Genomic DNA, 12,312 nt, shown 5'->3' on the forward strand with positions numbered 1-12,312 from the left:
TAATTGCGTATAGCTGTCAGGAGCGTGACTCTGACTGTTTTTTGTATTTATTTATGTTATTTCCTTCTGTGACCAAGGACAAGCCGGTGGGGGTGTCAGTGTGTCACACACCATTATATTGTGGCTAGCCCAAACTACAATCAACCTCCAGCTTCAGGGTTTCCACTGAGTCATCAGAGATTTGGTCATATTTCATAAACTTAAAGGTTACAATCATTGGCTGTTATCTTGTGCTTTCTGAACCTTTCATGATGATGTCCTCGGGGCATGGTGTACATTATAAATGATTTTATCCTAAATCTGGATAGTTTGAACCTCTCCAGTTAGGGCATTTCCCTGTTCCACAACAAAGTTACAAATGGGGCATGCCATGTGACAGACCATAGTGCAATATCACTCCTCATCTTCTCAACTTCTCTGCAATATTTGGCATGGCCAACCACACCCTTCTTCAGTACCATACTTCCATTGTCCAGCTCAGTGGGACTGTTATCACTCACTTCAGTCATATCTATTCATTCCTGGACTGATAATCTCTTTCAGCAGCTTCTCTTTCCATTGCTCAAGCCATTATCTTGGGAATTCCTCCAACAATACACCCTTGGCTAACCTATCACCGCCCCCTGCCACATCTACATTGATGTCTAGATCTCTATCGCTGCTACCTTTTTTGCATCCCTCTGCTGCCTTGCCTTTCTTCTATCAGACTGTTTGTCCAGTATCCTGTTCTGGATGAGGCTCCGTTTTCTGCAGCTTAACCTACTGCTGCAATGAGCTGTATACCCTTGCCACAAACCCCTGTTTCAGGTTGAATCGGATCACTTACACCCATTGCATTCTATTTGAGCCCAAAATGAGCTCCAGCCCTGCATCTTTCTCATCAGAGAGATATTCTGTTTTCACTCTATGTTCCACCCTATATCTTCCATAAACCAGCTCATCTGAAACACTCCTGCCCATTTCGTAAGTGGATCTAGCTGGCCTACATATGTTCCCAGTACCTCAGAATCTTCGCGTGAATTCGTCTATCACCTTTCTTGTTATATCGCTAACTTACTCCAACCGCCAGGAAGTCTTTCATTTCTCTGATCATGTGTGCATCCCATGTACCTTTTGTTCAGCTGTTATCAGCTATGTCTTCAGCTGTCTAGCTCTGGAATTTCTTTCCTAAACTCATTAATCTCTTCATCCTTCTGCTCTTCTATAACACCGCCTTTAAAATTCAGCTCTTTGACCAAAAATTTGGTTACCCCCCTCTTTCCTAATATCTCCTCCTTTCTGCCTTGGCATTTTGTAATGTCTCCAGAAACAAATTAGGTCTTTTTTTTCTGCATATGTGAATGTAATTTGATAATGATCTACCGATTTACATTGACTTAGGAAAAGATTCAGCATGCCTGCACCTTCACTCCCTGATCCAGCAAGCCATCATTCATTATTTGTGAATCATTGCCAAATATGAAATACGCACAAGATATTTTGAGAAATGTCTACCTCATTTAAAGCTGCCCTACGCCATTCTCTCAAAAGTAATGGAACTTTAATGACTGTAGTTTATGGAACTGCTTCTGTACCTGGCACGGGATGAAAGAAACTAACAAATTTAGCTTTGATCTGTATTTAACTGGAGCGGACAGAGCAGCACTTCTATGTCGTAAATGTAGTAAATCTCCATTAGTAAAAATAAGCCATAGCCTAGCTTTGGTGCATGATATATGTAATTGGAGGGGAAGGGTTGGTGGAAAGTTGAGCACATTGGAAAAGCTGAAACAACTTAAATATTTATAAATGGGCTAAAAATTGTTTGAGAGAAAACTTTCGTCACCATGCCTGATAGGAAATTGGTATCCAAGTTGATCTCTGCATACTCTGGATTGTGTTATCCACACTTAATTAGTGTGACTACAAGTTGAAGGCTTTGCTTCCTAAAATCTAAAAGTGAGCTGAAGTGAGTTGCGGAAATCTCAATTCTGTCCTAATAACTCCTGTTATATGTGCTCAATTGCAATGCCTCAGCTATGCTTATTCCTGTGAACTTCAGAATTTTTTCAAAGTTTCTTCACCATTGGATGTGTCATGAGTTTCTTCAGATATTGATCTTTGATGTAACACAAACTTTCTGCCATGGATCAAACAATTTAACTTGCCCAGAATTTGAAATCCAATTCCATGTCTAACTCTGACTCGAAAGCAATGTAAACAAAAGCAGGTTTTTCAAAAGAAAATCTGTTTGAAAAAATCTTTAAATCATGCTCTTTAATCTTAAAATGATCAGTGAAATCTGGGATAGGATTGGATTAGCTATTTTGCCTTTCCATATATTTATAATCAGAAATGTAATCCTGTATTTTCAGTATTCAACGGGCTGCCCTTGTCATTCTGGAGAATTACTACAAGGATTTCACTGTCCACAACCCAGCGCTCTTGACTGCTGCAAAATCCCGCGCAGCCAAACACATGGCCGGACTGAAAGTCTACAACGTGGATGGTAAGTCCGCGCAGAAGTACTGCAACAACGATATGGCTCTCGATAAATGTTCCCTGCTTCGTGCTTTATGTTTTAAATAACTTGCTAAGTGACCAATATACAAAACTGGGAAGTACCAAAGGACAGCTTCAAAACCATAATACACAACTGATAAGCAATCCTGAATTAAGGCCTGCAACCAAAGCTAATAAATTAATATCCTTAGGTGGGGCAAAGTGTACTCTCTGTAGTGTCTTGGACATTTCTCCGCTTCCCCATGAAATGTGATCAATAGCAATGTCTGGTGAGAGGAATGGACTACTTATGAAAAAGCTTTCATGCTGTCCTAAATCTATCAAACTCCCGTGCAAGTCTTACCTGTATATCAGAAACATGTGCTGCTTTGTTCTGTTAAAATTCCAGCCAAGGTGGAGCCTGTAAGCACCTTTCTATCTGGAACCTCAACTGCAGTAGAATTTAAGCTGCAGTGTGAGTGAACATTGCTGCGAAGGACAAGTGTTAAGGTTTGCAGGACATGTTTAAATGAATGAGAGAGAAAGTAGGTAATGGGTTTTTTTTTGCTGTGCATTTTATTTAGTACAATTTCTGAGATATAGCCGTTCAGTGGAATCCATTGCTTTGATAACCAAAGAAGCCGGGTTTTGGTAACTCTCAACAAAAGTCCATACTTGCAGTTCTCCTTCAGCTCGGTGAAGAACCACCATACTGGCTCCTTACAAAGGGCTTAGTTTACATTTACCTCTGGTGGTTATGTAATTTTGAACTGGCTGGCCAATAACATGCAAAAGTGGATCAAGAAAGATACTTTAAATGAAAACCAATTGTTAAAAAAACTTTAAAAATAGTCAAAAGAATTGTGAAATGTTTTTGTAGTTGGAAAATTAAAATTCAAAGCTTCGCAGGAGTGAAGGTCATATTTGACATGATAATCCATGATTTGACTTCCTGCTTTTCTGATTTCCCAATGCTGGCTACATTTCTGTGGTGAGCTTAGGCTTGTTGAATCCTTTCAAGGAGTGAGGAAGCAGCTGAGGTTATCGTTTCCTTATTTTGATTTTAAACCTATCTCTAAGACATTCAATCCAGCACGTTCCTCAACCAAAGATCCTGTATGCCCAAGAACAGTAATTGAGATGGCATTAATTCTCAGGACTATGAAGAGATTTCCAATTTTCATAAATACAACATATTTTCTATGTTGTATCTTGTCAATAAATATTGCATTGTTGGTTTATTGTGTGTGCGTGTGTACATGTGTTTGATGAAAAGCTGTGTTCTAAAAGTAAAGACAAAACATTCAAGTGCCAGAAAACTAATGCAGGTATGCTTCACGAGTAAAATGAATGCAACCTTCACTGATTTGTACTCTGCTTTGTTTGGTGAGGCAGAGTCTGTTTTAGGAAATTGGCACTATACTGTCCTCTCATTAATACTCTGCCCAATTTACTTTTCCACACTTCGTAACTCTCCTTCCAGTATAAAAGTATATCTGACTACAATTCATAAGGGCTTTAAAATTGTGTACATGCTGTTGCTGGAGCAAGGCAAGACAGGTCATTTACACTTAACTGAAGCCTATGGCCAAAGACCAATGTTTGTTTTCAGTTGCAATTTTATAAGCCTTAAAAAAAAAATTGTTTTCTGTGACATTTAAAAATTAATGAGTCACATACCATGAATTAACTTTTGGCTTGCAGTGCTATTTCTTGATTGAGCTGTGGAAAATATTGTGCAGCCTTATCACATTACAGCATTGTGGTATCTTTGCTTGACTGTTACTTTATCCCTCAAAATGTCATTGCTCCTAGGACCTGGAAATAATGCAGCTGGACAGTCTCGTGCAATGATTGCTGCAGCAGCAAGAAGACGTGATTCAAGTCATAATGAGCTGTACTACGAGGAAGCGGAACATGATCGGAGGGTGAGGAAGCGGCGTGCAAGGTAAAGGCGCATAACAGGCTCATTCAGGCAGGGAAAGTCTGGCAATGCACTGCAAGGAACACACTTTAAATTTGCGTTCTGTGTAACTTCAGAGAATAGGGCTTTCCCATTTGGGAACCAAAGGACCAACTGCTGTTTGTTCAGTTTAAAGAAGATATTAATTTGGTGTGAATGAATAGTAATGAGGTAATGGTGTGGACAGAAACAGCTCGGTCTTCTGGCCCAGTCTAGATTGGTTTTAACTTGATCTGGAGCAAACAGAATTGGAAATGAGCTTGAGGATATACTTGACCATGTATACCTTCTTGTTTTCTAGAATGTGGGCCTGATAGCTTGCAGTGTGTAATCAGTTGCATATTGATGAAATTAAAATGAGGGAAATGTGACCTCCTATGTCCAGTAGTCAGCAAGAGATGTCAAAGGTATAATTGTACAGGATCTGAGCAAGTGTACACTTGTGCATAAGCCATAGTAGAAACACAAACATTTTTTAACAAAATATTCCTTCAGCATCTGGTGCCCCTTCAAATTACAAAAAATCCTCTTCAAATTCTGTCATGGTCTAGTGCAAAAATATATCTGAAAATCTTTACAACAGGGATCCTAACTCATGAATAATGCCCTTCCCCAACTCACCCTCTTCACCTGAGAAAGTGTATCTAGATTGTCCGGGTAGCTGTCAAAGGAAAGTGAGAACTGACTCTTATGACTCATCTCGGCCAGACACGAGTGTCTGTGTTTTAATGTTTTAATTTGAAAACAATTCCAGCTGTATTTCATGTAGTTTTCATCAGTTGGCTGCATTTTGGGGTCATTTTCCTCAGCATTCACCAGAGAGAGATCCCTGACAATGTGCAACATAATTTTCACTCAAGGTGGGTAGAATTCAACTTCAATGGAAGTCATGAAATGGGCAAAACTGGATCTGCTATCCATTGTACAATGTGATTTCCCTATTGGGTGAGATGTATAATGGTGATGTATCATGCCCATTTTGAGCCCCATCAGTTATGGCTTTCCGGCTTTTTGTAGCATTCAGATTGAGACACATGGATCATTTTGGTCAGTGTTATGAGAATAAATAAATTGTAACCAAGATTCAATAAAGAAATGCCAGTTGTGGAAAGATTAGAAGCAGGATTGTTGGCCTGAATTATTATAGAGCACTGTTAAAAGAAGGCTTGCACTACATTTAATTAAAGCTACTTTGTAGGTAACCTAATTATTTCTTCCTGTGTTTGCCATTGGATAGTACAAAGCAGTTATTTTAATCAGCACCCCAGTGATTAAACTTGATATTCCAATCATAATTTCTAATGTGTATATGGGACATGGTTCTGTTATATTTCGCTGAAAGGAAATAAAGTATGAATTTCAATGGACAAGTTCAGGGAACTGATCATTTCTGTTTTATCTTTATCTTGTGTTTCTTCAGGTTGGTGGTAGCCGTTGAAGAGGCATTTACCCACATCAGAAGGCTTCAGGATGATGAACAACAGAAAGCTCCCGGAGAGGTGATGGACCCTCTGAATGCAGCGCAGTCTATCTTTCCTTCAATGGCGAGAGCATTACAGAAATATCTCAGAACTACCAGACAGCAGCACTACCACACCATGGAAAGCATCCTACAGCACCTGGCATTCTGTGTTACCAACAACATGACACCAAAGGTATTTCAAAATCTGTTAAATTAAGATATTGCTCCCAATAATTACTGATCAGAACAAGATCGAACTACTCTGTAAAATCTTACTTATAACACACATCCCTCTTCAGGAGTTCATAATTAGACCTAAATGTAAATTGTTACTAAGCTATATAGGTTCAAATGGAGAAGCTTATAAACCAAGTAGCCACTTCCTAATGGAATCAGTTAGTTACCTACCAAACCTCACTTTCCAGCTGTAGCTTAAAAACTTGTTTGGGAGTTATCTCAAGATGAAATAACTGGCCTTTGATTTAGCCCAATAAAAGGACTGACATTGAACCATCTATACTTAGAGAATTCCTGTCTTAATTTAATGTTATTCAGCAGAATATTCTATATGATGTATTAATATGTATGGAATAGATTACATCCTGTTTGGCAGACAGGAAGTAGAGTTGGAATAAATGAGTCTTTCCATTGGCAGGCAGTAATTAATGTGATACGGCAGGGATCTGTGCTAGGAGCCTCAACTGTTCACATTATATATTAATGATTTGGACAAGGGAACTAAATGTGTTATCTCCAAATTTGCAGGTGATACAAAGTTGAATGGGAGGATGAGCTGTGAGGAGGATGCAGAAATGTTTCAGCATGATTTGGGCAGGGTTAGTGAGTGGGCATATGCATGGCAGATATAGTATAATGTGGATAAATATGAGATCATCCACTTTGGTAGCAAAAATAGGAAGGCGGGTTATTATTTGAATGGGTGTAAATTGAAAGATGTGGATATTCAGCTAGACCTTGGTGTCTTCATACATCAATTGCTGCAAGTAAGCACACAGATACAGCAGTAAAGAACGCAAATGGTATGTTGACCTTCATAGCGAGAGGATTTGAGTATAGGAAAAAGGATGTTTTACTGCAATTGTATAGGACATTGGTGAGGCCACACCTGGAGTATTATGTGTAGTTTTGGTATCTTTCTCTGAGGAAGGATGTTGTTGCTATAAAGGGAGTACAGTGAAGGTTTACCAGGCTGATTCCTGGGTTGACAGGACTGTCATATGAAGAGTGTTTTGTTTTTATTCCAATTCAATCAAATCAAGTCCAATTCAGAGTTTCAAAAAGTTGAGACATTCCCCATCCAAGCTGACAAGACAGGGCTCTCACCTCCTGTCTTAGGCTTGATCTACATGATCCAAGCTGATTGGAGTAGGCTTAGCTCCTCCTCCAAGGCTTGATCCTATTTGCATCTTAGCCAAAAGGCCGAGATGCTGCTTCAGAAAACAAATTGCCAGATATTTTCAGGCTAAAAAATGGTTAGGATTATATTGGAGTTTAGAAGGGTGAGAGGGGATCTCTTAGAAACTTATGAAATTCTAATGGGATTGGGCAGGCTAGATGCAGAAAGAATGTTCCCGATGGTGGGCGGGTCCAGAACTAGGGGTTGTAGTTTGAGGATAATGGGTAAACCTTTTAAGACTGAGGTAAGGAGAAATTTCTTCACCCAGAGAGTGGTGAATGTGTGGAATTCACTGCTACAGAAAGTACTTGAGGCTGTACAGCTTTAAATGGGTTAAATTGAATCTGTGATTTCAAGAAGGAATTCAATATACTTGTTGGGGTTAAAGTGATCAAGGGACAAGAGGAGGTAATGAGATCAGGGTATTGAATTTGATGATCAGCCATGCTCATAATGAATGGTGGAGCAGTTTCGAAGGACCAATTCCTTCTATTTTCAATATACATTTGTCCAAAAAGTAATTTACTAATTATAAACTTTAAATTCATAAGTTTATTTTGGTATTTAAAATGTCCCTTTCCTCAAGTTTTAATGAGATTGTTGATATCTGAAGTTTATCAAAACTAGGGAATTAACTAGAATTGACTTGGTGAGCTATGTTTAAAATCTTCTCAGATACACATGTTCTGTTTTTTTTGAGAATTGGGAGCATCATTTCACTTTTCCTCTGATTTATTGATTGTGTTATTACATGTTGTTTCATGTATTTCAAAGCCTTCCCGAACCCCTCCACATGTCTTGTTTTTCTCATATAGGCCTTTTTGGAGCGTTATCTGAACCCAGGACCTACTCTTCAGTATGATAAGAACAGATGGTTGGCCAGTCAGTGGACATTGAGTAGCGAAGAAGCGGTGACCAATGGCCTGAAGGATGGCTTGGTTTTCACTCTGAAATGTCTTGACTTCAGCCTGATAGTGGTAGTGAAAAAAATCCCTTTCATCAAACTCTCTGAGGAGTTCATCGACCCAAAATCTCACAAGTTTGTGCTGCGCCTTCAGTCTGAGACATCAGTGTAAGCTGTTTGTGCCAAGGACACACGTGGCAGATCAGTCAAATAATCCAACTGCACTTTGGATGGGGAAGGGTGTTATCTTTTGACCATGTTTAGATTTTTTTCCTAAATACTGGAAACCTAAAACTTTCTGGTATAAATCTTCAAGAAAAAATTCTCCACCTATCATGGGCTTGCCTGTTTTGCTCTGATTCAGGATTGTATCAGCCTGCTTCCAGATACCAGCATTATAGCAATGGACCTCTAGAAACCTGAACATTTTCTGTATTGAGAGAAATGCACTGTCTTTCTACCTGTTTCTAGAGACTCAGTTCTTTTATATGTAGATCAGCTTGCCCTCTGGAGGAAGTTCTTTGGAAGCCCTCAATGTGTATTTCTAGAGACTTGGGCCTTCGTTTGAAAAGACTGGTCACAGTGGCTGTCGATGATGATTTCTAGCAAACTGTTCTGCAAATGAAGATGTAGATAGATCCCATCTTTCTGGTCCTAGCGTTCTAGAGATCCAGCTTTTCCCAGATAATATGCTAGGAAAATTTGGTTCACAAATGTAGACTTGCACAGTGTAAGCATTGTTACAATTGTTACAGTATAGGTAGTGTTTTATCCAATATGTGGAGTTTATGTAGTTGTATTACCTTAGGCAGGTAATGTAAAGATAGGGAGGAAGTTCCCTTTCAATTCACCCTACCCCCAAAACTAACACTAAATTGGAAATAATTTCAGTTATATCACTGAGGGCTTGGGAAGTGCTTGAATAAAGAAACACTAAGATGCGTGTTTGGGACACTAGAGCACATTTGTACAGCAAAGAGCAACCATTAATTTGTTTTTTTATGTGGTTTTTTAAATCATGCACACTAAAAATCAGTGACATGTATTTCTGATAGGTCCTGGCATGTAAAATACTCCATACTTCATTTTGTTTAATAACTTGGGATCCGCCCAGTAGGAACTGCATTCTTTTAACTGAGGACTCTGTCATTTGTTTTCTTCACACTTTTTTACCTCTCATAGTGCAATGCAGAATGTGCCCTGCTGGCTCATCTTTTGCCTGCAATGCACTGCACTCCCGCTTACAGAATTTTTATACAAAAATGTTTGCTGTCAAGAGTTCTGAGAAATAATTTACTTTTTTTTACTTTTTTTAACGGTTGTGGCCTTTGAATCTTCTATTTTATTTTTTAACAGATAACTTTGTTTTGAGCAATTTTTTAAATTGACATGTCTTGTGAAGAATGTTTTATTAGATCAGGAGCAGAGTACAGTATTTGTCCAATGTGTCCACACTGAGCAACCTCCTAAACATCAAACTGACAGGTTGCAACACAAATGATTTTGGCTTATTTTTACCCAGAGCCAAATGTTATATGGCAATGAATTTACTAATAGATCTTACAGCAAGATTTTGATTTGTTATTTAATTTTTTACCATCTTTTGATTTTGCCTGCAAGTTATTTGGTGCAGTTTGAGGTTTTTATATGTTGTTTGATGGGATGCATTATGTAGGACATCTTTCTGTCTCCTTGTTCCATTTTCTTTAATATTTTTTAATTGCAGAATAATTCATATAACAGAGAATATCAGTGTGCAAAATAAAACCCACAAGACTGGCAGCCAAGTAGTTTGAGGCGTACAATTAACTTGGAAGTATCAGGACTGGCTGTCATTTGGTTGAACTGGGCCACTGGATGATGAATCACACAAAAGCTAAATGTTCCCTTTTGGGATGGAAATTGGTTCTGACATTGATTAATTCATGCTTCCACTGTGTAGTCAGTTGCAAAGTAGTATTGTCAGTGACCATAAAGAAGTCTGAAACAGTGCTTGTGGAGAAAAATGTGGCCATATTGGTACATTTTAGAGTCCCAACTTGCATAGTTGGAGTGAAAGTGGAAGGCAAAGTATAGGGATGGAATAAGAACTGGTTAGATAGCCTCCAGAGTTAATGTAATGTCTTGTGGCATCACTTGTCTGGAATGTAATTGCACTGAATGTGTATTGCCTGGGACCAAAAGATCTCTCTGTAGGAGCCAAGGCACAGTATCTTTGAAACAAGCACAGACTGATCTTGTTATAGCAGAAGAGGACTTGCCTGTCATGTATAGCCTTAAAGAATTGTTGCATCATCTTCTGTTTTCTCAAATGGAGTACAATATGACTGGAACAACGTATGCACACACAGACTCGTACAGCTTCTGTATTTAAAAAAGTTTGTGATTGCTGAGTCAAGAGTAGCTGTTCTGTTACCAGGCGGATAGGAAATGCATTTCTTTATGCACTACCTCTGCCATCACTACCTCAAATTTCATGTAGCATTCCTCTGAATAAGTTGTTGTTTAAATTGGCCTTATACTTACCATTCGAAATGTAACTACAAATTTTAAGACATGCTGGCTAAGCATTTCATGGAACAGCCTAGTGGGTCCAGCTGCTTAATTTGATAGGTTTAGTTGTGTGTGTTTCTAGTAAAACAAATGTCTGTGTTTGGACCGATATGGCACAAGATAGTAATGTCCTAGTTCTGCTGAAAAAAATTCAGGTACCAGATAACACCATTATCTTCAGGCACACAGGTGCCTCATGGTACTGAAAATACAGTGTGATACCTGAAGGAACACAGTCTCCATTGCACGGTCTCTGATAACTGTGCTGCTATTCTTTTTTTCATTTTCCTATGGTGCTGTTCATTTACTAATGATGGTTTCACCCACTGAGAATTTGAGGGTGCTACTTACTGGAACCACAGCACCATTGCCAAAGATAGTCATAGTGCATCCCTCCCTGTGAATCAGTGGGGAAAAAAATTATAAACATGACTTTCCTGTAAAAGTGAATAAGTACTTGATAGAAAACACCAGCTACAATTTGTTGAACAGTAAGTCACATAATACAATTTACTGGCTGTACCAGAGACTGATGGATTGCAGAGCTAAATCATCCAGGTGTTGCATTCTGTAGCTTAACAAAACCATTTGAATCTGCTGTATACAGTTCTTTATTTTGTTTATAATCTGCAAGGATCTGAATGTTTGAGCACAAGAATCTGGCCTCCCTGATGAACAGAGATATCACCACAAATGTTTATTCGTGTTATGCAACTTGATTACGTTGTGGTCTATGAATGTAAAATGCAACGTATACACAACATTGTCACTGTAGAGCAAACAAAGTTGGAAACAACATCATATAGAAGTTTGGTAGCCAAAGTCATTGCTGTAAGATTGATTGGTAAACTCACTTGTGAGGTTTCTAGTCTTGTGAAAGTGTTATTGAAGTGTCACTTTGTAACTACTGTACACACCTAATTTTCTACAGGAACTGATTTTTAAATGATTTCTATTAAATATCCTTGTAACAGAGCCAAGGACTAACCACCAGCTTCTGCACCTTGTACTGAAACTGAATTTGTGAATTTTAGGGTCACTATTTGGAGTTACTGAATTTTTAATCTACTTCAATTGAATAGGTGCATGATAGACACTAACAGTTGCGTGTGTGTATGTAGCCTTAGTAATTTATTTCTTTTTGGAATCATTCTCTAAATTTTACATTTTTGTAACAAACTGCAAAATGTTATTTCCACATCAGGTTTTGTACATGGAGTCTCCTGAAAAATAAAGATGAAAACTAGAGTTGGCCTGACTGCTTGTCAGTAAGGTTCTTTTATTTAATTAGTTTTCACAATGTTGACCTGCATATTTATTGACTACCCCTGGTTTCCCTGAGAAGGTGATACTCAGCTGTAGTCTTACACCAATGTTGTCATTGTGATACTTCCACAATAGTACGGAAAAACTTTGCGTCCTGCTCAACCCACAACTGAACTTCAAACACTACATCTTATTTGTTAGCAACACTTGCACGATCAGATGTACCCCTAGCTTACCTAACAACAGTGTGATGCTTATCCATGTTT

General features: G+C 38.5%; 1 protein-coding gene across 1 annotated transcript in view; it reads left to right on the forward strand.

Moving 5' to 3' along the window:
- LOC145353238 (vang-like protein 1) overlaps positions 1 to 12,028 on the forward strand; it is a 45,734-nt gene extending 33,706 nt beyond the window's left edge. The window contains exons 5-8 of the mRNA XM_080203789.1: positions 2,355 to 2,488; positions 4,297 to 4,429; positions 5,865 to 6,099; positions 8,139 to 12,028. Coding sequence (XP_080059915.1) covers positions 2,355 to 2,488; positions 4,297 to 4,429; positions 5,865 to 6,099; positions 8,139 to 8,399 — 763 coding nt within the window. The 3' untranslated portion in view covers positions 8,400 to 12,028. The remainder of the gene's footprint in view (positions 1 to 2,354; positions 2,489 to 4,296; positions 4,430 to 5,864; positions 6,100 to 8,138) is intronic.
- Positions 12,029 to 12,312: the final 284 nt, after the last annotated feature.

The sequence above is a fragment of the Carcharhinus amblyrhynchos genome, chromosome 15, assembly GCF_965287045.1.
Source record: "Carcharhinus amblyrhynchos chromosome 15, sCarAmb.v2.hapA, whole genome shotgun sequence".
Lineage (NCBI taxonomy): Eukaryota > Metazoa > Chordata > Chondrichthyes > Carcharhiniformes > Carcharhinidae > Carcharhinus > Carcharhinus amblyrhynchos.